This window comes from Peromyscus californicus, unplaced genomic scaffold (genome assembly GCF_007827085.1).
Source record: "Peromyscus californicus insignis strain IS unplaced genomic scaffold, ASM782708v3 Scaffold_15__1_contigs__length_86483966, whole genome shotgun sequence".
In the NCBI taxonomy this organism is placed as follows: Eukaryota; Metazoa; Chordata; class Mammalia; order Rodentia; family Cricetidae; genus Peromyscus; species Peromyscus californicus.
In genome coordinates, this window is record NW_026294447.1 from 81,519,829 (window position 1) to 81,544,438 (window position 24,610).

At 44.2% G+C, this 24,610-nt stretch overlaps 2 protein-coding genes and 1 long non-coding RNA gene across 3 annotated transcripts; all 3 read right to left on the reverse strand.

Moving 5' to 3' along the window:
* Nucleotides 1-1,427: 1,427 nt before the first annotated feature.
* Snapc1 (small nuclear RNA activating complex polypeptide 1) lies at nucleotides 1,428-21,526 on the reverse strand. Its single transcript, XM_052739586.1, has 10 exons — nucleotides 21,275-21,526; nucleotides 17,429-17,588; nucleotides 17,124-17,264; nucleotides 16,029-16,133; nucleotides 15,525-15,683; nucleotides 13,915-13,983; nucleotides 12,223-12,285; nucleotides 9,502-9,652; nucleotides 3,194-3,289; nucleotides 1,428-1,899 (listed from the first exon to the last, which is right to left on the reverse strand). Exons 1-10 carry the CDS (start codon nucleotides 21,457-21,459, stop codon nucleotides 1,865-1,867), a joined length of 1,164 nt encoding a protein of 387 aa, XP_052595546.1. The 5' UTR covers nucleotides 21,460-21,526; the 3' UTR covers nucleotides 1,428-1,864.
* LOC128111224 (uncharacterized) lies at nucleotides 4,253-8,013 on the reverse strand. The gene is made up of 2 exons (XR_008218540.1): nucleotides 4,937-8,013; nucleotides 4,253-4,818 (listed from the first exon to the last, which is right to left on the reverse strand). It is a non-coding gene; the product is annotated as an uncharacterized LOC128111224 (long non-coding RNA).
* LOC128111222 (60S ribosomal protein L38) lies at nucleotides 8,059-8,855 on the reverse strand. The gene has a single exon (XM_052739587.1). The coding sequence runs from the start codon at nucleotides 8,649-8,651 to the stop codon at nucleotides 8,439-8,441; it is 213 nt and encodes a 70-aa protein (XP_052595547.1). The 5' UTR covers nucleotides 8,652-8,855; the 3' UTR covers nucleotides 8,059-8,438.
* Nucleotides 21,527-24,610: the final 3,084 nt, after the last annotated feature.

The window sequence follows — 24,610 nt, forward strand, 5'->3', positions numbered from 1 at the left end:
AAAAGATAAATGAAAATGTGAATAGCTTCACACCCACAGAGTTCTTTCTAAGCCATTTAAAAAGTAAGCCTTCTTCAAACTGTAATTTAATTCAAGAATCAAGGGTAGGGAAGGCATTAGTAACTATGGTTATTTTCCTAAGCTAACCTACGAGAAATAAAAGTAATTTTCAGTGCATAAAGATCATTTTTAAGATATTTTCTCAAGAGATGTAGATAGATAAGTAGGTGGACAGACAGACTGACAGAGGTATCAATCTTTTCACAATACCCAAGGTAGGCAGAGAAGAGGGTATACATTATACCTAATTAAAATCAGCACAAGAAAATTAGGGTTCCCTTCAGCTGTCAAATGAACCACAAGCTTAGTCTGATCAACTCAGTGATCTGGAAAAACACAAGCTTTCGGCAATGATGACAACAAGTGTTGCCTCGAGTATTGTATTACTACTCATCATCGCTTTAGTCTGGGAAATGATACCATGTATTCTATAAGCACTTTATGAAAAATAGATTACAACTCAGCTACACAGTATCACAGCTGTACAATGCCTGTAAACATCACTAGTCCCAGCTCTGGAGTGTCACACCCATTATCAGACAGAGCTGAAGTTAGTCCTCAGAGCTAACAGGATAACAAACCCAACTTTTACCTGAGTCAACATTAATATTTTGATCTTAAAATATTATATATGCAAGATACACACTTTCGGTCATATCAGAATTGGAATTTCCTCTTCAACCCAGACTCTGCACCTTAATCACTAACTGTAAAGTCAGGCTGAGCTAGCTGCATGTCATGGAAGTGATCTACTTCTTTCTGGGAGCATTCAAACACAGCTCAAGCCCTTTCCATTTAAACTCCAGGAATGAGAAATTAAGAGCAGCACATGCGTGATGCTATAGAAATTTTTTCTGGGGGTTGGGGATTTAGCTCAGTGGTAGAGCGCTTGCCTAGCAAGCGCAAAGCCCTGGGTTCGGTCCTCAGCTCTGAAAAAAAAAAAAAAAAAAAAACTTTTTCTGTGATTTACAAAGGTTCTGTGTCAAAGACACATTCTAAGATTTCTATGACTGCTTCTAAAGGCTTATTAGAAAGGCAGTACATGAGCTTTAAACAGCTTACTAATTAGGCTTATGTGTAGACAAGGACACACACGTACGTACATATGTATTCGTGTACAGGAGACCAACGGGAACTTGAAAGCAAACACTGAAGAAGGTAACGAGTGAGGCATGGTGGTGCACTCTACAACCCCTTAAGTGGGGAGGCTGAGGTGGAGTGTGGAAGGTTCGAGGCCAGCCTAGCATACACAGCAAGACCCTGTCTAGTAAATGGATAAACAGGAATACATCACCAAAGGAGTGTTAACCTCCTAAGTTATTAGACAAGTCACTAACCACGGAAATTCATACATTAAAAGAGAAAACAAGTGGGACAAAACTTTTATTGCATTTAACCACAATATTATATTAACCACAATAGAATATTAAACAAAAATCACAGCCCAACCCATTGCTGGATGGCAGGTACGAGTCACTTATATATAAACAGTATTTTAGAAAAATGTTTTAAAAACAGAATAGTAAACATTACAGTGGTACATAATCCACCAATGCACAGTTCCTTCTACTACATTCTAAATGCAAACTTTATCCCCATTCACACAGACTTTTAACAGAAATGTTACATTAAACTTCAGAGTAAACCTCGATTCCAACTCTTGCCCTACGTCGGGCTCCCCCATTTCACAGAAATGACCCCGTTCTCAGAAGTTAGTCCTTGCTGGCCAGCCTCCTGCTCAGAACAAAATAAAACCTGTTCTTCTGTCAGAGAGCTCAGATTTAAAACTCCCCCGGGCTCCTGGTCAGCGCTTTCTTCTCCTCTTGGGTGCAGTGAACTCTGTGGATACAAGGTTAGGAAGTCCATCAATTCTTTAAACAAACTGACATTTAAATGACAGATTTAAGTAACAATATACAGGTCACCTGGGTAAGTGTTTAACTAGTCTAACCCACCAATGTCCTCACAGACAAGATCTAAAAGGGAAGCCTTGAGGGAGATAAATAACAAAGCACACACACACACACACACACACACACACACACACACACACACACACACACACGTATAATATAGATTAAATGATTTACAATATTGATATATTATCATATATTATATAATATGTAATTAAATTTTAATATATATTTCAGTGACACAATGTAGCGCATTACCTTACTGCTAACTTAAAAAAAAAAAATCTTAGCTCTGACACACGTTACTTTCTTCTAATGAAATTGCAGTTTAGAAACTCCTACCTCGCTGGTTGGTGGTGGCACACACCTTTAATCCCAGCACTGGGGAGGCAGAGCCAGGAGGATCTCTGTGAGTTCGAGGCCAGCCTGGTCTACAGATCGAGATCCGGGACAGGCACCAAAACTACACAGAAAAACCCAGTCTCGAAAAAAAGAAACTCCTATCTCCAATGGACAGAAGGATTTCAATCTTACTGAGATGCCAGTAAGATAGGAGAGCTCCGTCACTCTAAATTCTACTTCTTAATTATTAAGTTGCTTGAAATTTCCCCAGGGGTATGCCTTCCCTATAATTACCATGAACCCAGGGCTAGCTAACTGAGAGTTATCTAGGCAGTGCAAAGAGGAAGTGCAGACTTTGACTCCATCACAATGAAACCTGGAAACATGACACAACACGTATGTGCTGTGTCTTTCTGGCTCTCACAGCTAATGCGTAACTATCATGCAGATAACCATCATTAAATGCAAGACACAGAAACAAGAACATTAGAAAGCTGTGATAAAAAAGAAATGTTCCCCATCCATGAAAAATAAAAAGGGGATGCCACGGAAGGCGGAGGGTCAAGGGTTAGGAAGAAAAAGAAAACAGATTCCTAGAAGAGAAGCAGCCAAGACCAAGAACACAGCAGGGCAGAGGTCTGGGAGCAGCTCCTGAGACAGTGGCAGCAACAGAATCCCTAGCAGGCGTCCATATGCACGGACTGCATCACTGCTTGCTGTGGAGTGACATGGTTACCAGTGAAACACTGACGTGCTCCAGTGAGCCAAAGCAAGGGTCAGAGAGAGGACCTGGGTCGCCTGTCATAGGGAGGGCTCTAACCCGGCCGCTCGCTCTGCAAGCCTGAGACCCTGCACTAATTGATGAGATGCATATCTACCTGCTTCGCCGAAGTCAGTCTCCTCCTCCTCCTCTGCAATTATGGGCATACTCAGGAGTAAAGGCTTCTCCTCCTTCCGTTCACTCTGCACATTACCTAGGAATGTTTAGAGAGAGTGAGAAATGATTGTAGATAAAAACAGAATACTAATCTTAGATGTTTCAACAATGAAATTATAACATAATTATGCATTCTAGAATAAAAATCCTTTAAATGTTAATTTGCTAATTAGCTTACCAAGTACCAGGTTTCCTTATGACTTCTTTCTCATCCTTAGCCTTGACTGACCCCTCTCTCCATCTCCCTCAAAGCTTTACTTAAGTATTAAAATATGCCGGGCGGTGGTGGCGCACGCCTTTAATCTCAGCACTTGGGAGACAGAGCAGGCAGATCTCGGTGAGTTCAAGGCCAGCCTGGGCTACAGAGCGAGATCCAGGACAGGCTCCAAAGCTACACAGAGAAACCCTGTCTGGGGAGGGGGGAGCATTAAAATATTTGTGTCACTGGGCACAACGGCACACACCTATAACCTCAGCACTTGGGAGGATGTTCACTTTGAGGCCAGCCTGGGCTACAGTGAGATCCAGACTCAAATAAATAGATGATGGATGGATGGATGGATGGATGGATGGATGGATGGATGGATGGATGGATGGATGAAGGGTGGGTGGATGGATGGACAGATGGACAGACGGACAGGTAAATGGAAAAACCTTTAATCCAGGCACTCAAGAAGCTGAAGCAGGAGGATTATAAGTCTGAGGACTGACTAGGCCACATGGCAAGTTCCAGGCCAACTTGAGCTACATGTTGAAACCCTGCATCTACAGAACAAAAAAGCCCTGTGATTTGTATATAGTATATGATTCTTCTATTAGGTGAAATGGAGAGAGTGAGAAGAAACTCAGTGAGAGATATCTCATTTGATCTTTATCACACAAACAGGGTGTCTAGCGGGGCTGATCATGTGTTACTTCAACTTCATAGTAATTTAAAGTTGAACAGCTTCAGTCTTTTTGAATGCAGATACATTTTTTCTTTATTTTACTTTAAGATTTATTTTATTTTTTATGTATACAGCATTCTGCCTGCATGTATCCCTGCAGGCCAGTAGAGGACACCAGACCTCATTACAGATGGTTGTGAGCCACCATATGGTTGCTGGGAATTGAACTCAAGACCTCTGGAAGATCAGCCAGTGCTCTTAGCCGCTGAGCCATCTCTCCAGCCCGACACCTTTTCTTTCGCTACACAAGACACATGCTCGCATACTTCTTTAGTCATATCAGCCAGTGAATTTCCATTTTCAAAAACACTGGAGTTGGGCTGGGATGTGGCTCAGTCAGTAGAGTTAACTTAGCATGGGATATGTGTGTTCAATACCCAGCACCATAACCCAGGCATGGCGACCCACATCTACAGTCCCAGCACTAGGGAAGCGGAGGCAGGAGGACCAGAAGTTCAAGGACAGACAGACATCACAGGAATTGAACCGGGCCAGGCAGACTGAGCAAGCGTTCCCCCATATGAAATCCTCCTTATGCCACCCATACCTCCTCAGCATTTACTCACCAGTACCCTCCACGTGCTGAGACCGGGCATGCTTATCTCATCCCCCAATCAGCCTCTGTATCCATCTGCATCACTGTCAAGGCACCCTCGAGTCCCTACAACCAAGGCCATTATTTACCACTCCTAAACCTGAGCTACCGCAGCAGCCCACTCTAGCCTGTTAACTCAAACCTACCGTGTTCCTCCTGGTTTAAGGCAACGAGTCATGTCACTCACCTCCGCCTACCAAGTTAAACCTAGGCTGCCGACTCCACTCTTGAGGGCAGGCCATGATCTAACACTCAACATAGTTTTCCAGAATTACTAAAAGTGAACACTGTTCACATGTGAACCAAAACGGACCTCACTCTGGACACCACAGACACTGTCCTTTTCAAGCCACCTCCTCTGTTTTTCTTAGTCTATGGACTTCCTCTAGATTTTTAAAGATTTCTTTGTTTTTATTTTATGTGCATGAGTGTTTTGCCTGCATGTGAGTCTGTGTACTGTTTGTGGGCCTAATGCCCACAGAAACCAGAAGAGGGGATCGGATCCCCGGGATCTGGAGTTACAGCCAGTTGTGTGCTACCATGTGGATGCTGGGAACTGACTCTGGGTCCCATAGAACAGCCAGTGACCCTAACCACTGAGCCATCTCTCCAGCCCCACTCGTGTTTTAAAATAAGTACAAAGCACTTCTTAAACACATGCATCATGCTTACACAGCAACAGTAAAATCTTTGTGTGACTGTCAATGTGACACTGAGGCACATGTGTGTCAGGGTGCATGTGGCGGTCAGAAGACAACTGTTGAAAACTGGTTCTCTCCTACTACCGTGAGGGTCCGGAAGACTGACCTCGGGCCGTCAGGCTCTCAGCAAGCACCTTTACCTGCTGAGCCACCGAGACGGTCTTGGTGTGACTGTGAAGGTAATGTGGTGGAGAAAGGGCGGTTTTAAACGATGCTGACTCAGTTTTACATCCGCAGTCAAAAAACACCCTCCGGCCGGGCGGCGGTGGCGCACGCCTTTAATCCCAGCACTCGGGAGGCAGAGCCAGGAGGATCTCTGTGAGTTCGAGGCCAGCCTGGGCTACAGAGCGAGATCCAGGAAAGGCTCTAAAGCTACAGCAGTGAAACCCTGTCTCAAAAAACCAACAACAACAACAAAAAACCACCCTCCGCTTGCACATATAACAAAATGATTCAAATGTGTCACAAACATGAAAATGATGCTTAAAGTTTCAAAATGTGTAGGAGAAAACACTGAAAAATTGTTCTCAGATAAGACTCTATGTGTAACACAAAAAGCAAGAATCAAAGAAAAAATGACAAATTGCACTTCTTCAAAATTAAAATTCTTAAGTCAATGTGGTAATGTGTGCATACAATACCAGCACCTGGGAGGCAGAGGCAGAAGGCTTAGGGGTTTAAGGCCATCTGAGTGAGCTTGGCTGCATGAGTCCCTAACTTTACAAAAACAAAACATGACAGACAAAATTTAAAAAAAAATTTTTCCCTTGAGACAGAGTCTCACTATGTAGCCCTGTATGTCCTGGAAGTCATAGAGATCCACCTGCCTCTGACTCCATAGCACCAGGATTAAAGGCATGCACTACCATGTCCACTGAATTTCTTATCTTTGTAACACACACCGTAACACTTTGTAACATGAGAAAGAGAGAGAGAGAGAGAGAGAGAGAGAGAGAGAGAGAGAGAGAGAGAGAGATTGAGAGATTGAGATCAAGCTACAACCTGGAAAAATATATGCAAATACAATCCTGATTACTGATAAAGATCTCCTATCCAGAATGCATAACTCTCTCAATAGTGACTACCCAATCAATTGGATCAGGAGCTGGAATTACTGGCTGCTCTTCCAGAGTCCAATCCCAGGAGCCACATGAAGGATGATGTTAAAGTCTGTGTCTGCTACAAATCCATTAGGTCCCATTTCCATCTAATAGTAATGCACCGTTTACACCAGGAGCAGATACTAGATTTGTCGATATCCTTATTTATGAGAGGTTTCTCCTTTAACCAGTTAATATGAATTACACCGGCTTATTTCTTAAATTACTGGGATAGGGTCTAATTGCTCGTATTGCTTTCTTCCAATAGGTTGCTGGATTTGATCTCTTTATCTAGCAAGGAATGTTGCTAATGAAGGGAACCGGTCTTTAGTTTTCATTTATTGCAGTAACAACAAGCTAGAAAGTGTTCTCTCTTCTATTTTCTGAAAGAATTTGTACAGGAACATTACTCCTTTCTAAAACATCAGTAAGCTGGGTGCCATGGCACCTGACTAACCCCAGCACACAGAGCACTGAGGTAGGATGACTGAGACTTCAAGGCCTCCCTGAGCTACACAGCAGGAGCCTGTCTCAAGAGCTGAGGACTAGAGATGTGAGGAGTGAGCACTAGCGGGGGTACAAGGCCAATCAGTTCCCAGGAGTGAACAAAACAAGTTCACAGACGTCCAGCAGAGCACCTGCAAGTTTAGTCCTTTAATAGACAAAAGGTTATTCGGATTTCCTGTCTTGTGTCTTATGAGAAATTTATAATCTGTCACTATTTAACTTACTAGACTAATAAAACTATCACAGATTCTCTTTATGAACCTTCCAGCGCTAACTTCTGTAGCAGGGTCTCTTACTTTACTAAAACTTTTGCTCTTCATTTTTTTTGTCCAGCTAATTCTAGAATACTTTTTACATTTCACATTGGCCACTCACACGGGTGCCTTCTCTGATAATGTACAACTTCATGTTCCCAATCACACCACCCAGCTCGGAAAGAGCAATGTCAGATAAAACGTTCTTCTAACGTATCCTTGCTAATGTTAGACTGTCTGTCTGTCTGTCTTTAAAAATGAAAGGGATCTCTATTTCTTTTCTCCAGGATAGGGTTAATATGGCTCCATCTGTGGTGACCCGACCCATCACCTACTGAGAGGTGTGCTTCTACTGGAGTGTGTTCACTTGTTCCACACTGTCTGCAGCTCTTTCACGTTAGACTGTAAGCTGCACAACTGAGCTGGGAGAGAAGCTGCATAGCCTATGTGTACTGGCTATCTGAACTTTACAGGAAGTGGATGACCCCTAATGTAGAGAAGTTTTTAAATCAAAGATTGGCCGGGCGGTGGTGGCGCACGCCTTTAATCCCAGCACTCGGGAGGCAGAGCCAGGCGGATCTCTGTGAGTTCGAGGCCAGCCTGGTCTCCAAAGCGAGTTCCAGGAAAGGCGCAAAGCTACACAGAGAAACCCTGTCTCAAAAAAAAAACAAAAAAAAACAAAAAAAAAACAAAAAAAAAAAAAAATCAAAGATTGACATTAGATATTATCAAATATCTTCTCTGATAATTATTATAATATGTATTTTCCCCTTTAGACTAATAAAAGATAAAGTATATTAATAGCTTCCAATTAACTGCATCATGATTGCATCCTAGAACATCTGGATTCAGGAAGGGCTTTTGGTTTGGGGACCTGTTCTTGTATTTTAGGATTTTTTTACAAGCTCCAGTTGGTCCTAACAGTTGTCTTCACTGCGCCTGCCAGCTTCGGAGGAGCAAGCTTTCTTTTAAAGCACGTCTTGGCTACCCTTAGCAGCCATGGGCTTCTCCCTCCGAATTCTTTTTTTTTTTTTTTTTTTGACTTTTCAGGGGTTTTAATGGTCAAAACAGAGAGGTCTGGTTCATTTCAGCTCCTTCACTGCCAAACCAGGGGGCAGGGACTGTTTCAGTTTCTCAGCCTTCTCCTTGTCTGTGATGACCAGGGTGTAAAGGTACCTGCTGCAACGAACCTTGAACTTCACATTATCCTTGTTCTTCTTGATCTTGACAGATTTGGCATCCTTCCGCCGGGCTGTGAGCAGAAAGTCCTTGATTTCCTCAATTTTCCGAGGCATGGCGACGGACGCTCGGCGCTGGAGACCGCACCTCAGATTTAGCTCTCTTTCCCACCTACCCAAAATACTCACCCTCCCTCCGAATTCTTACTGCATCTAAGCAACTATCACAGCACAGAACCGTATCTGACAGACACTGAAGCTATTGAACTTCGACTCTCCTCCACGGCCTCAACACAGGAGAAACAAAACATGTTCACAGGCTGTAAATTACTTTCACAAACCCCTGCCTGAGGTAGCCAGGAGTGTGCCTGATAAAATTATTAAGTATTTGTAATGTGTCTATTGTGCTTTCTGCCATTAACACATCCCAACCTTATCTGTGCTGAGTATACAGCATTTATTCGATTTTTGAAAAATCAAATCGTTAAAATATATGGTCATTTAAGCATCAAAAAAAAAAGGTCATTTTGCAGATACTCTTTTTACAAAGGAAAAACAGGGATAGCTTAATGAATTTAACCGAAGGAGATAAAGTTTATAAAATGCATTATTTATTGACTTTTCTAGATGTAATTTAATTCACACACATCATTACTAATAGAGTTACACTGAATAATAAGTTTGATATAATCTCTAGGGTCTCTTTCAGGAACAAGAGTCCAAGAAGCTATGAAATGGGTTCATTTTTAATATTAAATCCACAATGTTCTCACACAAATCTTTTTTTTTCTGAGACAGGCTCTTACTACGTAGCTCAAGCTGGCCTTAAACTGGCAATCCTCCTGCCTCAGTCTCCTGGATGCTGGTATTACAGATGTCTCCCCACCACACCCAGCTCTAACCCATCCTAGAAGTAAGGACCTACTCAGCCTTGCCCGGCCTTAGCAAAGCTGTTAATGCGAAGTACCTCTGCTTCTGGAAGCCCTCTTCCTTCCTGCTGGTTCTGCTGTCTCTCTGGTTCTTTTCTTCTTAGCTGCTTTGCCTGGCCCTTGTCCAGACCCAGAATCAGAGTCAGAGGAGTCAAGCTTGGCTTGGCGATGCCTCCTGGACTTGGACGCCTTATTAAGAGAAATGCAGTTACTCACGATGAATAACAAAATGAACCCAAGGACAGACCACAAAGGTGAGGAAAGCAGAAACACGTGTCATCACGTCCTTTACCATTACCAGGCTTGTACTACACAGTTTGTATGGAGACATAGACTTTCACCTTTGTAACCAACCCCTGCAGCCGCGTCACCGACAGCTCACACTGGGTTAGGATGCAGTTGCTGTTCTCTGGACCGGCTAGCCAATGAAGCTGAGAAGAGTCAGGTCTGACTCAGAGTAAGGTTCCTCCCACTGTGTGCCCAGCTCCGGGTATGTGGCCCAGACTGGTCAAGAGAGGTTTCCCAAACCCACCACACTGTGACTTGTTCACTGTGTTTTAGAACGGTAACTACCAGGAAGGAAGCGCCAGCTTCAAACCCAAAGCCAGGAGCATGAACGGCACTGAAAAGCAAGGCAGGAGAAATGAGGAGGGAAGTTCTGGTCCTAAGGTCTCTAAGACCAGCAAGGCAAGGGTTTTCTTGTTGTTGTTTTGAGGCAGGGCCCCTCTACACAGCCCTGGCTATATAAACTATATCACCCAGGCTGGCCTTGAACTCACAGAGATACGCCTTATTAGTGAGTCTTCCAAAGCTATTATATAAGACACCAGGTGCACCTCAAGAGGGAAAAAAACTACAGTTGTGCAATGATGCACTTGGAACAACTTGTGGGATATGATGTAATTGATTTTCACAATTATCTGAGGTCTTAAGATACACATTAGACATCATCTGACAAGAAATCCTCTCCATACATAAAGAGAATTCGGGTTAAAAAGAACTGAATGTGGGGCTGGAGAGACGGCTCAGCGGTTAAGAGCACTGGCTGTTCTTCCAGAGGTCCTGAGTTCAATTCCCAGCAACCACATGGTGGCTCACGACCATCTGTAATGAGATCTGGCGCCCTCTTCTGGCCTGCAGACATATGTGCAGGCAGAACACTGTATACATAATCAATAAATAAATCTTTAAAAAAAAAAAAAGAACTGAATGTAATCCATTTGTCTTCCTTGGTGTGTTTTCAATGTCTTATACTCAGTTTACTGTGATGGTGTGTAGCAACTGTGTAACACCTAACCAATAGGAGTCATCCTAAATATTGATTACTACTTTCTGTTCCTACAGTTAGGAAATGAGTTTGCTTTCCCATGAAATAGTCACACACACACACACACACACATCCAAGAAAAACATACAGAATTAAATCATTCTTATCAGTACGTACTTCCGCCTACAACTTGATTGAGTAAAACAATGAAATAAAAACACAGAAACCCACAAAACAGGCACAAGGTGGAGACAACACGATTACAGTTGAGTAAAGCGACAGTTGACTTCACAAGGAAGATTGGAAATCAAACGGCCGCACAGGAGAACGATTACAAGACCGCCCACCCCGCCAGGACTGCACCCAAACCACAGGGAGTCGGTGAAAACCTACATGGGGAACCGTCGCGTCCGGCTCCCCAGCCCCAGAGCTGAGCGATGGACCACCTCCCTAGGACAACAGGAGCCCGTTCTCCAGGAAGCCAAACAAGAGAGAGAGATTTAGGATTTCAATAATTCATTAATAAATAAACAAGTAGATGGAGGCACAGAAACAAAGATGGCCGTGGAGGGGCAGCAGAAGGCGGCCGTCGCGTGGACTCCAGGCCTCCCGACTGACCCGGAGGAAGCTCCGGAAACACCGGCAGCTGGGCTGGCTTCCCACGCTCTTCTCACGGGAATGGGAATGGAAGTCTCCTCTTTAGTGAAAAGGAATAGACCCAAGAAAAAGAAATGAAGGCTTTCACAGAACCTGCATTATCTGTTAGTCACTCCATATAAAGAGACATCTGAGGAGCTCTGATCTTCTGGAACAAAGCCAAGAGAATGAAAAACAGAGACCAAAATAAACAGAAAAACGGATTCAAAGGAAATGGGAAGAAACATCAAAAACTGTGATTAAATTAACATCCTTAATGACAGACATTCTCAGTAAAGAAAAAAAATATCAGCACACATACTAAAAAAAAACAAACAACAACAAAAATCAATGGCCAAGAAGTTAACATTTAAGAAACACCCTAATAGAAACAGACTGAAAATAGCAAAGAAAAAACAAGATGGGTAAAGAAAAAAAATACAATAAAAAATAACAACTAAAAAAATTCTTCAGGCACAAAGGTCCCTGACTGAAACAATGGCCACCTGAATGCCAACAATCAATAAAAACCCACGTTACAGTCCTGAACTTCAGGGACAAAGAGCCCACTCCCACTCCTCCTGGATCCGAGTCCAGAAGGTGGAAGAGGATGGGGAACACAGCTTCAACGTTCCAGGCAAAGAGCAAAAGGAAGAGTCAGAGGAGAAGCCACACAGTGCCTCTCCAGGTCAGGCGCATGGGGCACGAGGCAATGGGCAGGGCGCTGCTGGGTTACAGAGGGGACTGCTGGGTGACTGACCCTTGAACTGTATGTGTGTGGATTACGTGGATGAACACTAATCTGCCATTTAGGAGAGAGCAGACGGTACGCTGGCTTACTAAACATGGAACTTACCTGAGCAACAGCTGAAAAGGCTTTTGCTTTTATTTTTGCTAAAGACTCGGCTCTTTCACATCTCTGGAAGGAAAACAAACAAGGAAAACAAAGTTCAAACATGACATTAGGAAATTACAAAAATTCGAGGACCTACAGTCAGCTTAAGATCTGAGACAAAGGTCAAATAAAAGAAACCAACATGTTTAGACACGCATGATACAAAAATCACACATGACACCCTCTGCCTGCCGGCACAGCAAGCGGCATTAATGCCATCCTCATAGCTGTGGGCCATCTCTGTCCAGATTCATGAAGGAGGTAGGGACAAAAGCCTTGGGGATTAGCAGAGCTCTTGACTGCCATTCCCTCATCTGCCTGTGGCTAAAGATGGCTCCACAAGACAGATGAAACACTGAACATGAGAAGCTGCAGAGAGCATCCAAGTGTCACAGGGTTGAAAGGCTGACAAGCAAGAAGCTATCACACAAGCCTTACCCTGCCCCTGAGAATTAAAAAGAGCACTTTCCAGCACCCCGCCCCATCTGCTCAAAACTGCTGCCACCTCACTCCCGCCCTGCACTCAGAATGCCCTGCTCAGCTCAGGTGAAGAACAGACCTGACTCCAGCCCTGCACTCAGAATGCCCTGCTCAGCTCAGGTGAAGAACAGACCTGACTCCCACCCTGCACCCAGAATGCTCTGCTCAGTTCAGGTGAAGAACAGACCTCACTCCCGCCCTGCACTCAGAATGCCCTGCTCATTCAGATGAAGAACAGACCTCACTCCCGCCCTGCACCCAGAATGCCCTGCTCAGTTCAGGTGAAGAACAGACCTCACTCCAGCCCTGCACCCAGAATGCTCTGCTCAGTTCAGGTGAAGAACAGACCTCACTCCCGCCCTGCACTCAGAATGCCCTGCTCATTCAGATGAAGAACAGACCTCACTCCCGCCCTGCACTCAGAATGCCCTGCTCATTCAGGTGAAGAACAGACCTCACTCCCGTCCTGCACTCAGAATGCCCTGCTCATTCAGATGAAGAACAGACCTCACTCCCGACCTGCACCCAGAATGCCCTGCTCAGCTCAGGTGAAGAACAGACCTCACTCCCGCCCTGCACCCAGAATGCCCTGCTCAGCTCAGGTGAAGAACAGACCTCACTCCCGCCCTGCACCCAGAATGCCCTGCTCAGCTCAGGTGAAGAACAGACCTCACTCCCGCCCTGCACTCAGAATGCCCTGCTCAGCTCAGGTGAAGAACAGACCTCACTCCCGCCCTGCACTCAGAATGCCCTGCTCAGCTCAGGTGAAGAACAGACCTCACTCCCGCCCTGCACCCAGAATGCCCTGCTCAGCTCAGGTGAAGAACAGACCTCACTCCCGCCCTGCACCCAGAATGCCCTGCTCAGCTCAGGTGAAGAACAGACCTCACTCCCGCCCTGCACTCAGAATGCCCTGCTCAGCTCAGGTGAAGAACAGACCTCACTCCCGCCCTGCACTCAGAATGCCCTGCTCAGCTCAGGTGAAGAACAGACCTCACTCCCGCCCTGCACCCAGAATGCCCTGCTCAGCTCAGGTGAAGAACATACTGGCTACCAGGGAACACAGAGCGGAATTTCCCATGTTTACGTAATGCGAGTCAAGGGTCCTAACACTTACAAAGCAGAACTAGTCATGCATAAAAGGGAAAGATGCTGCCTTTTAAGTGTGCTGACCTCTGGTTCCTGGGAAGTGCCTTCGCCATCTTCTTCTCCTTCTTTAAGTTTTGGTTTTAAGGACGGATTCTGAAAGAACAAAAATGTTATTTATGGATGCTAATGTATACACATCTATAATTCCATTCATTTCAGACAATTAGTGGATTACAGTTTTAACAGTTACTTTTAACTACTGAAAAAATCAGAAGGCCGCTTCATATTACTGCAGCATGGGTCACCATCTGTCTTGTCTTATTGCTGTGACCATGGCCAAAAGCAACTTGGGGAGGAAAGGGTTTATTTCACCTTACAGCTTACAGTCCATCATGAAAGGAGGTCAGAGTAGGGACTCAGGAGGCACCCAGAGACAGAACTGAAGCAGAAGCCATGGAGGAACTCTGCTTACTGGCTTGATCCCCACAACTAGCTCAGACTTCTTTATACCACCCAGGACCACCTGCCAGGGGCAGCACCACCCACAGAGGGCTGGGCCCTCCCACACCAGTCAGTTATCAAGAAAATGTCCCAGAGACTTGTCTACAGGCCAGTCTAATAGAAGCATTTACATAACCGATGCTCTCTCTTTTTCAAATGACTCTAGCCTTTGTCAAGCTAACAGAAAACTAACCAGCACAGTGTCGAACATTAAGATCACGAAGTTTGCTGGGTGGTGGTAGCACACGCCTTTAATCCCAGAGACAGGAGGATCTCTGTGAGTTCGAGGCCAGCCTGGTCTACAGAGCAAGTTCCAGGACAGGCTCCAAAGCTACAGAGAAACCTGTCTTGGAAAAAAAAAAAAATCACAAAGTTCCATGCTAGAGCGATGGATTAGTGGGAAAAGGCATTTGCTGTCAAGTCCAATGAACTGAGTTCAATCCCTAGAACCCACGTGCTCGAAGGAGAAAACCAACTCCCACGTGCTGTCCTCTGACTTCCACAAGCACTCAATGTGCATGCATGCACACACACACAAACAAGTAAGTGTAAAATATTTTTAAAGGACCACAAAGTTTCAAAATAGTTCTAGCCTGGTCTACACAGTGAGTTCCAGGACTAAATAGAACTTCTTCCCTAAAAAAAAAAAAAAAAAGTGTGCATGCGTGCATGTGTAAAAACAAATAAAAAAAAGAAAGAAAGCTAAACTGAAAATCAAGGGCTCAGCCACACCAGAGACAATGCTGAGGACAGAGAAGAGCCTCCGCTGGGGTGCAGTATCCCCTACTATGCAGCCAGGAGAGCCAGGGGAACCAGACTCTATGGTTTATAAGAGCATGTAGTTTTCCAATATTTTATATGCAGTCCACTAATAATTACATGTTGGAAATGAATTCAAAATTTTACAACAATGTTGGAATTAATATTGCACCAAACAAAATTAATCTGTATGCTGGCCTTGGTCTAAAAACAGTTCAACAAAACAAGGTTTCCTCTCCCCCACCCCCATTTGTAACTCTGAATAATGTCACATCACATGCTTACTAAGTGACAGAGCCCTGACTAGAAGGGGAAAGTGCTCTAAATCTTCCCTCGGGCAATGCAGCCACTATGCCAGGCTGCATCTCCAAGGCACTGCCCACATTTAATCACAGAACACAATGCAGGGGTCGGGCACAACAACAAGAAATTACCTTCCGGTCTGTGTGCCACTGTTGATGCTCCAAAACTATGTTCTTAATGTTCTCAAAGAAATCCTCCTTTACCAGGCTGAGGGCTCTGTCTGGCATGCACTTATCAGCTGAAATAGCATGCTTCATATTTTGATAATGATCGTGAACATTCAGCATTTCCTGAAAGTGAAAAGAGGAGCCCTTGATTTCCTGTATGTATACTGGGTTGAGATAGATATATGTTTTGTTTTATCTTAAGAGACAGAGTCTTGCTATATAGCCCAGGCTAGTGTTGTAACTGTAGGCACGTACCACCACACTTGGTCCTTATTTCCATCTTTGATGACAATATTAAAGGCAAATTAATTCAAAATATAATTCCTTTCCAAAGTGACTATGAGTTGACAGGATCTATGCTAACATCACTACAGAAACTGTCAATATCCAGTAATGAAGTTATAACCTCAGCACACAACTGTCAATAAACCCACTTTCCCCAGCTTCAACAGTGTGAGAACAACGCACCTCTAACACATCGGAAGTGATAAGTTTCATTACACGATCATTTGGGTCCTTAAATTTTTGGGTCACTTCAGTTTGTTGGATTTTCTTCTTCATTCTACAAGAAAGCTAAATATAAAGAATGTCTTTTAAAATGAACATCTCGGGCTGGAGAGATGGCTCTGTGAGCAAAGGTACTTGCTGAGCAAGCCTGGCTACCTGAGTAGATCCCAGGACTCCCCCTCAAGGCTGAAGGACAGAACCAGCACCACAGAGCTGTCCTATTTATTACCTACAGACAGGCACAGTGAGTGGCATGTGCGTCATGGAACACGCACCACCTACTACACCATGTTCATACATGCACAACGATAAAGCTTTTCAAAAATGAACATCTTTTAAAGGATATTTTTCAGTGCTTAAACATAAGCTAGGAGTAAATTCACAAGAGCAGAAGAGCAGCCCTACAAGTACACTTATTAGCTATCCATTTCCAGAGCCTGTTAGGTATTTCTAAGTATCAGACGCCTCACCAAATGCTACAGCCCGCCCAGCTTTGAAAAGTCACGTGACTTGCCAGGAGAATATCTGCTCTTCCAATCTAGTGTCTCAATTGTTACAAAACTGGAAAAACAGTGGATTATTTTAGAAATTTCCAGTTTTTACCGACTGAGGTTTCAATTCCTGGGTCAAGCCCTCTTGACACTACAGTGTAGAAAGGCACATTTGACATGTTTCTACACAAATGGAGAGAGACAAGAGAGGCAGCTCAGTGGCCGGTAACGCCCTAGCATGCGTGCGCCTTGGGACTGAACCTCAGCTCTGGAGAGAGAGAACACAGATAGACACCAGATCTCTTCCCACTCCCAACAATTCATGTGTGGCATCCACAAATACCCTGACTCAAGAGCAGCGGCTCTACTCTGTCTGCAGAGAAAACAAAACAATCAGAAAATATTTTTCACATTTTTAAGAAAGGCTACAGTTTTGATCACCACTAATAGACTTCACATTTCCAGCAGAATGAAGCAGGCCATGGACAACGAAATGTAACTGCTTGTTTTGAAAATACATGGGTTTTTTTTTTGTTGGTTTTTGTTTTGTTTTGAGGAAACCTACCAGCTTGGGCATTGCTGTGAAGTGGAAGGCTCTGTCTAGCCGGAGCTTCCTGAAAACGAAGGCTGCGTCGAAATGCTGCGCATTTACCAATTCCCGCTGAAATCGTATCACTTCATCCCAGTCCTTCAGGGCAACTCGGATCTACAGCCAGGAGGAGAAAAACAAGCCACTGTGTGAAACAGACTTGATCCTTGCTCATGAATGGAAACGCAAACGCTGGTATTTCCCCCTAAGTTCTTTATTATTTTGAAAATACAGTGCCTGGTTCATGTTTCTACTGGGGGAAACTAATTCACCAACCTTACCTTTTGTTTTGGCTGGCACAGCTGCATGTTATACAACCCATACAGTAGATACAGAGCGCCAACTCTGATCTGGAAGGTGTATGGAGGCAAAAAATAGCGCCAGGCCAGAGCTAAGGCCTCTTTTGTAAACATGTTCTTTTTTAAGTTCCTCATTTTGCCACTGTAAAACAAAAAGGAAATATGCCCACTGTGTTACATAAACACGAACAAAAGTTAACTGCTGGGAACTGGACAGAGAACCCACACCTGACCCTCTTGTGATTCAAGTCTGCTGGCAAATTCCATACCTACATTCATCCTCCAAGTTTCTCTCTCTCCCATCCCCTCCTGCCTAGCTATTGGCCTCTCAACTTTTTATGACACCAATCACAGCAACACATCTTCACACAGTGCACAAATATTCCAAAACACAAGGCTTAAGTGTTAAGAGAAACAACCCAACATAACCCATCCTCCCATTCACCAGAACAGAAAAGCCAGTGTGACGGTCCTCTTAAAAATGAAGAGAACAAGCGGGGCCGTGGTGGTGCACACCTTTAATCCCAGCACTTGGGAGGCAGAGCCAGGCGGATCTCTGTGAGTTCGAGGCCAGCCTGGACGACAGAGCGAGATCCAGAACAGAGAATCCCTGTCTCGAAAAGACAAAAATAAAAAAATGAAAAAAAACAATGAACACATTATGTGAGTATTCTATGATAGACCTTAAGTTAGCAGATTAAAAATGTTCTCCATTTTTTAAAAGCTAGACTCAGTAGCACAGTCCTGAAACCCCAGAGACTGGAAAACGGAAGCAGAAGGATGAAAAGGTTTGAGGTCATCCTTGACTACATACTGAGGTCAAGGCCAGTCTGGGCTACAAGAGACCCAGTGTCAAACAAAACAAGTGGTTGGGAGTGGTGGCCCGGACTGTAACTCCAGCACTCAGAGGACAAGAGGTCAGATGGCCATCAATGCAAGGCCATAGCCAGATCCCATTTGGAAAAAAACAAAGTCATCTTTAAATATCAACTCAGCTAAAATGCCTTAAAACACATGCAAGCAACTGGCATTCACATAACTATAAATATATTGCATCTGTCGCTTAATAACAGTAAATTAAGATGATAAAGACCTACCCCTTTGCTGGTGTAATCTATTACATCTCACTACAAGCGGGGGGAGGAGACCACTTTGACTCTCAAACAATAAATGCAAGTACAGTAAAAGAACATGAAATATGTACCACAGTATTGAGACCAAAATAACTCCTAAAGAAAATCCAGCCAGGTGTCGTGGCACATTCCTTTAATACCAGCACTCAGGAGGCAGAGGCAGGTGGATCTCTGTTTGAGGCTAGCCTAGTCTACATATAGAGTTCCAGGACAGTCAGGGCTGCAGAGAAAGACTCTGTCTCAAAAAAAAAAAAAAAAAAAAAGGAAAAGAAAGAAAATCAAGTCTACCACTCCTCTAGTAACCTAGAAAAACTCCCTTAGTATGTCACCCCCTCCCTGTATGGATTTTACAAACAGAAAAGACAAGAAAATAGAAAACAGGGTGGGCAAGGTGGTGCACACTTATTTTATTTTTTGGCTTTTTCAGGTAGGGTTTCTGTGTTGCCTTGGCTGTCCTGGAACTTGCTTTGTAGATCAAGCTGGCCTTGGACTCACAGAAATCTGCCTGCTTCTGCCTTCCAAATTAATCTCTCTGGGATTAAAGGCGTGTGCCACCACTGCAAGGGTTAAATAATTGGGGTCCATGAGCACCCTCATTCATGTGGCCTGTTGCCATTTTTCTTTAAAGATTTACTTATTTTTATGTGCATTGATGTTTTGCCTGCATGGATGTCAGCGTGAGGGTGTTGGATCTCCTGAAACTGGAGTTATAGACAGCTGTAAGCTGCCATGTGGATGCTAGGAATTGAACTTGGGTCCTCTAGGAAGAGCAGCCTGTGCTCTAACTGCTAAGCCATCTCTCCAGCCCAGTGGTGCACACCTTTAATCCCATTAGAGGCCAGCCTCATCTACACAGTACATTCCAGGCCAGCCAGGACTACACAACAATAATAATATTGTCTATAATAATAATAATATTATTAAATTAAAAAGGAACAGGATGACATAGATTTAGATATTTTTTAAGATGAGGTCTCACTTTACAGCCCAGGCTGACCTCAAACTTGCAATCTTCCTGATCACTCTAATTATAAACCTATGTCACCACACTTGGTGAAATTAACTTCCTTAAAGCTTAAAGCTTCAATTTTCTAGCCAGATGGTGGTGGTGCACATCTTTAATCCCAACACTTGGGACACAGAGGCAGGCAGATCCCTGTGAGTTCAAGGCCAGCCTGGTCTACAGAGCAAGTTCCAGGACAGCTAAGGCCATACCGAGAAACCCTGTCTGGAGAAACTTAAAAATAAATAAAAGCTTCAACTTTCTAACCTCTAAAATATAGACATTATTGCTGCTTTTCGGAGTTCTGTGATAAGCATATTAAACAGTGAATGCATACAGTTAGCTATGTAAAAGATTAGTTGTACAATAAATAGTTTTTGTTGTTTGGTTTTTTTTGAGGCAGTATCTCCCGTAGCCTGGCTGGTCTGGGATTCTGTTTGTAGTTAAGGACGACCTTGAACTCCTGATTCTCCTGCCTCGACCTCCCCCAATTCTGGGCTTAGAGGTATGCAGCACCATGACCAGCCAGTGTGTTCATCCTTCACCCCTGTAATTTACAAACTACATAATAATGAGTTTACATCAACAGAGTTGATTTTTATTCTTTCTCTTTTACTCAGCAAAAGTTCTAATAAAGTTCCATTCATTCATTCAGCCCTTTCAATCACCTATATGCTATACTAAGTAATACAAACACCACATTCAAACCTGAGCCTGGTGGTGAATGCCTGTAACCCCAGCCCTTGGAAGGAAGAGGCAGGCAGATCTCAAGGCCAGTCTGGTCTTGTTGGCAAATTTCAGGCCAGCCATGGCTACGCAACGAGACCATGTCTCAAAAACAAAAAGAAGAAGAAATACCACATGTATTGAGTCACCGTTCCACAGAGTTCAGTCTACGGGGGAAATTTTAAAAAGCAGGGATAACGCTGAACATTAATTTCGAACATGGAACACACCAAATATATCGGTTCATTTAATCCTCACTTTACTATGACGTATACTATCTGCCTCTATTTCACAGACAAAATAGCTTGCCCCAAACCTCGGTGGGGGAGGGTTGGGGAGCTGAATTCAAATTCTAATACTCGGGACCCATCCCTGTGCTCTTCACCATTATCCAATAAGAAACCTTCAACAATGCAATATGAGGTGAGATATGCACGTGGTGCTGGGGGGGGTAGAGAGAACACGAACCTCTCACTTAGTCCAGAAGGGCAAAAGACTTCCCTAAAGAACTGTCATTTGGGCTTAAATATGACTGAAGAAGTGGACAAACCAAAAGAGGCAGGAAACTCCCAGGCTAGGAAGTGGCCATGGAGGACCAAAGTTAAGCTGGGACAAGAAAGTGAGACGCTGGGAACGACTCTGGGGACAGAGGCAAAGGCAGCCACTGGGCTGAATTTGGGCTTCATCCACCTAAAGGAGCTAAACAGAGGCTCAAATCTGCACTTCCAACTTTAGTTGTTGCATGCTAAAAGAATTCACTCGTGGAGGACCAGACTGTCTCAGTGAGGTTTGCTTTGTTTCTAACCGTGGATTCACTCGGGGCGAACAAGACTGGAAAAGGTCGAAAGGCAGAGGTCTGGGTGCGGATGGAGGCGGTGGAGATGCAGAGGGGCGAGCCAGGGGGATCGCCCAGGCGGAGGCCGGGGACTCGGGCTGCTTTCCCGCGGGGCAGCGAGGTACACCCACCAGAAGATGGTCGCGAACTTCATGCTGCGCCAGAGCTCCGCGAAGTCCTCGAAGCGCACGCTGTCCATCTCCTGGAAGCGGCTGAGCAGCGTCTCGCAGTCGGTCTGCAAGCCCGGCGGGGCCCCCACGCCTGCAAGAGTGCCCGCGCCCACGGCACGGGTGCCGGCGCCCGCAGGGGTCCCCATGCTCCCTCCCGGCTGCCAATCTGCCGCTGTCAGGAGCCAGGTCCCGAGGCCCCGCCCCAGCTGCGTCACGCACGCGCGCTCCGTGACGTATTATCCGCGACCTCGGCCCCGCCTCCATCCGGGCCTTCCCTATCGCCTGCTGCTCTTACTGCGCGTGCGTGTACGCGGCGCTGTCTGTTGACCTCTGCCTCGACGTTGTCAGCGGGGATCCGCTTTTTTAAATTTCAACGAAGAAGCCGGGCGGTGGTGGCGCACGCCTTTCATTTCAGCACTCCGGAGACAGAGGCAGGAGGATTTCTGTGATTTACAGGCCGGCCTGGTGTCTGTAGCGAGTTCCAGGACTACATAAAAAGACCCCGTCTCAAAATAAATGTATTTAATGTTAAATAATGTGCCCGCTAGCTCAGTCGGGAGAACATGAAGACTTTTGATTTCAACGAATGGTGAGCCCCTGAAAAGATCTGAGGTCTTCATCGCCACCTGGCTCTTATAATGTGGCCTTACCCTGCCTGCCTGTCTTCTTTACAGTGACCCTACAATGACCAGACAACCACCCCAACCTCCCTTCACGTGGGAAGAGGATCTAAAGAGAACTTATTAGGAAAGGGTCACCTGGTTCTCTCTCTCTCTCTCTCTCTCTCTCTTTTTTTTTTTTTTTTTTTTTTTTTTTTTGGTTTTTTTGTTTTTTTCGGAACAGGGTTTCTCTGTGTAGCTTTGCGCCTCTTCTGGAACTCGCTCTGTAGCCTAGGCTGGCCTCGAACTCACGGAGATCCACCTGCCTCTGCCTCCTGAGTGCTGGGGATTAAAGGCGTGCGCCGCCACCCCGCCCGGCCACCTGGTTCTTCTTGATCACCAAGTTACCCTCCAGTATATACTTGCTTAATTGGTTGTTTAATTTGTGGCTTTCGTAGTAATCTGCAGCCTCTCCCGGAAACAGTTGCTGTTTCTTACCCTTGTTACACAGTACTTACTAGAGAGCACCTACTTGATACACTGCTGAATTGACTGTCTGGAGGTTCGGCTTCTTACCTTCTCCCCGGAGCTTGTTATGGGTTAGCATTCTGTATTCGAAACTGTATTTCTATTTGGAAGTCATACTGATATTTAGAAAAGCTATTCCGGGATGTGCTTGCATGGATACATTTCTTTTATTGTTTCTATGGAGTGTGTGTGTTCATGAACACACCTGCAGGCCCACGTGGAGGCCAGAGGTTGAAGCCAGTGTGTATACATATATTTCAGTTGTAGTTGACTTTGAATTTTATGAAAATGGAATTGCAATCTACAATTCATTTTCTTCAAGTTATCTTTAAACTTAACATTTCAAAATGTATTCATGCTATTACTTATAGCTATAGTTCCTCAATTTCTCTGCTGCCTAATATTTTGTTGAATTAATACTAATACTTTGTTGAATTAATACACAAATTGTCCACTCTTCCCTCTTGAAATTTATTTATATTCCAGATTTTGCTATGATAAACAATACAACTACAATCACTTTCATACATGTCTCCACCTACTTTGTAGGGATAAAATACTGAAGACCCAATCCAATTTGAATTTTCAGGTCAACTTTAAAGCATACTCATGTATCTTAAATACAGTCTCAGCTGGACATGATGGTGCATGCCTTTAACCCCAGCACTCGGGAGGAAGAGGCAGACAGATCTCTGTGAGTTCGAGGTCAGCCTGGGCTACAGAGTGAGTTCCAGGATAGGCGCCTACGCTACACAGAGAAAAGAAACCCTATCTCCAAAAACAAACAAACAAAAAAACCAAAACAACAACAAAAAAAAAACAGTTTCAACTTGGAGTATATTAGTCAACTTTTATATCATGTGACAAAAATATCTGAGATAATAAAAAAGATAAAATATTTATTTGGGCCCATAGGTGGGAGGTTTCAGTTGCTTGTTAGTTGGCCCTATTGCCTTGGAAGGACTCAGCTGATGGGACTCTTAGGGGGGGTTTGTTGTTGTTTGTTTTTCTTTTTTTCTTTTTTGTTTGTTTGTTTGTTTTTGAGACAGGGTTTCTCTGTGTAGTTTTGGTGCCTTTCCTGGAACTCATTCTGTAGCCCAGGCTGGCCTCGAACTCACAGAAATCTGCTGCCTCTGCCTCGAGATTAAAGGCATGTGCCACCACTTTTTCTTTTGACATTATTAGGGATGTGTGGGCCATGACATGTATGTGGAGACTAGAGAACAATTTCATGCAGTCAGTTTTCTCCTTTCATACATGACTTCTGGGACTCTTCACTCAAGTCTTTGGTTTTCCACTACAAGAGTTTGACTAAGTTTGACTGGATCTTGCTGGTCCAGGTTTCTTTTCTTTTTAAATTAGTATTACTTATTCATTCACATATTCCTTCATTTATCCATTTCAAGAGAGATAGAACTTGTAATCTTCCTGCCTCAGCCTCCCTCGTCCCAGGATTGCATGTATTCACTACTATGCCTGGCAAATTTTAGCTTTAATTGACAATAATTCTATATATTCTGGGGTATAATATGATATTTTGATATTTGTATATACTGTGGGAAGATCAAACTGGGCTAACTTACCACCTCCTTTAAAACATTCTTTGTTGCCGGGCGGTGGTGGCGCACGCCTTTAATCCCAGCACTCGGGAGGCAGAGCCAGGCGGATCTCTGTGAGTTCGAGGCCAGCCTGGGCTACCAAGTGAGTTCCAGGAGAGGCGCAAAGCTACACAGAGAAACCCTGTCTCGAAAAACCAAAAAAACAAAACAAAAAAAAAAAAAAAAAAAAACATTCTTTGTGGGTTTTTTTGTTTTGTTTTGTTTTTGAATTTTTCATATACACCTGATTTTGGTTGCCCCTCTCCTCTCCTCATCTTCCTGCCCACATTCCCACTTTAACCTTTCCACCCTCCTATATTCTCTCCTTTTAAATTCATTATCTCAAGCATTTTGTTTCCAAAATACGCTTACCAATGCAAACAGGTTCTAGTAAGGGCCTACACTGTGTGCATCATATCATGATGGAAATCGGTCTGCCTGTGTGTGTGTGTACCCAGGATGGTTTTTTGTTTTTTGGTTTTGGTTTTGGTTTGGTTTGGTTTTTTGTGCTTAAAAGCTCACCCTGAGAAAGGCTGTGGACACCGGGTGTAGTTGTTGACCAGTTAATAAAG

What these genes read in the sequence shown, in the direction of transcription:
- LOC128111222 (XM_052739587.1), bottom strand. Translation starts at nt 8,651, where the DNA reads ATGCCTCGGAAAATTGAGGAAATCAAGGACTTTCTGCTCACAGCCCGG.
- Snapc1 (XM_052739586.1), bottom strand. Translation starts at nt 21,459, where the DNA reads ATGGGGACCCCTGCGGGCGCCGGCACCCGTGCCGTGGGCGCGGGCACT. An exon ending in TCACAGCAATGCCCAAGCTG is followed by an intron (nt 16,134 to 17,123) that starts GTAGGTTTCCTC and finishes CTTTATATTTAG; the next exon opens with CTTTCTTGTAGAATGAAGAA. An exon ending in TCACTTCCGATGTGTTAGAG is followed by an intron (nt 15,684 to 16,028) that starts GTGCGTTGTTCT and finishes TTTCACTTTCAG; the next exon opens with GAAATGCTGAATGTTCACGA.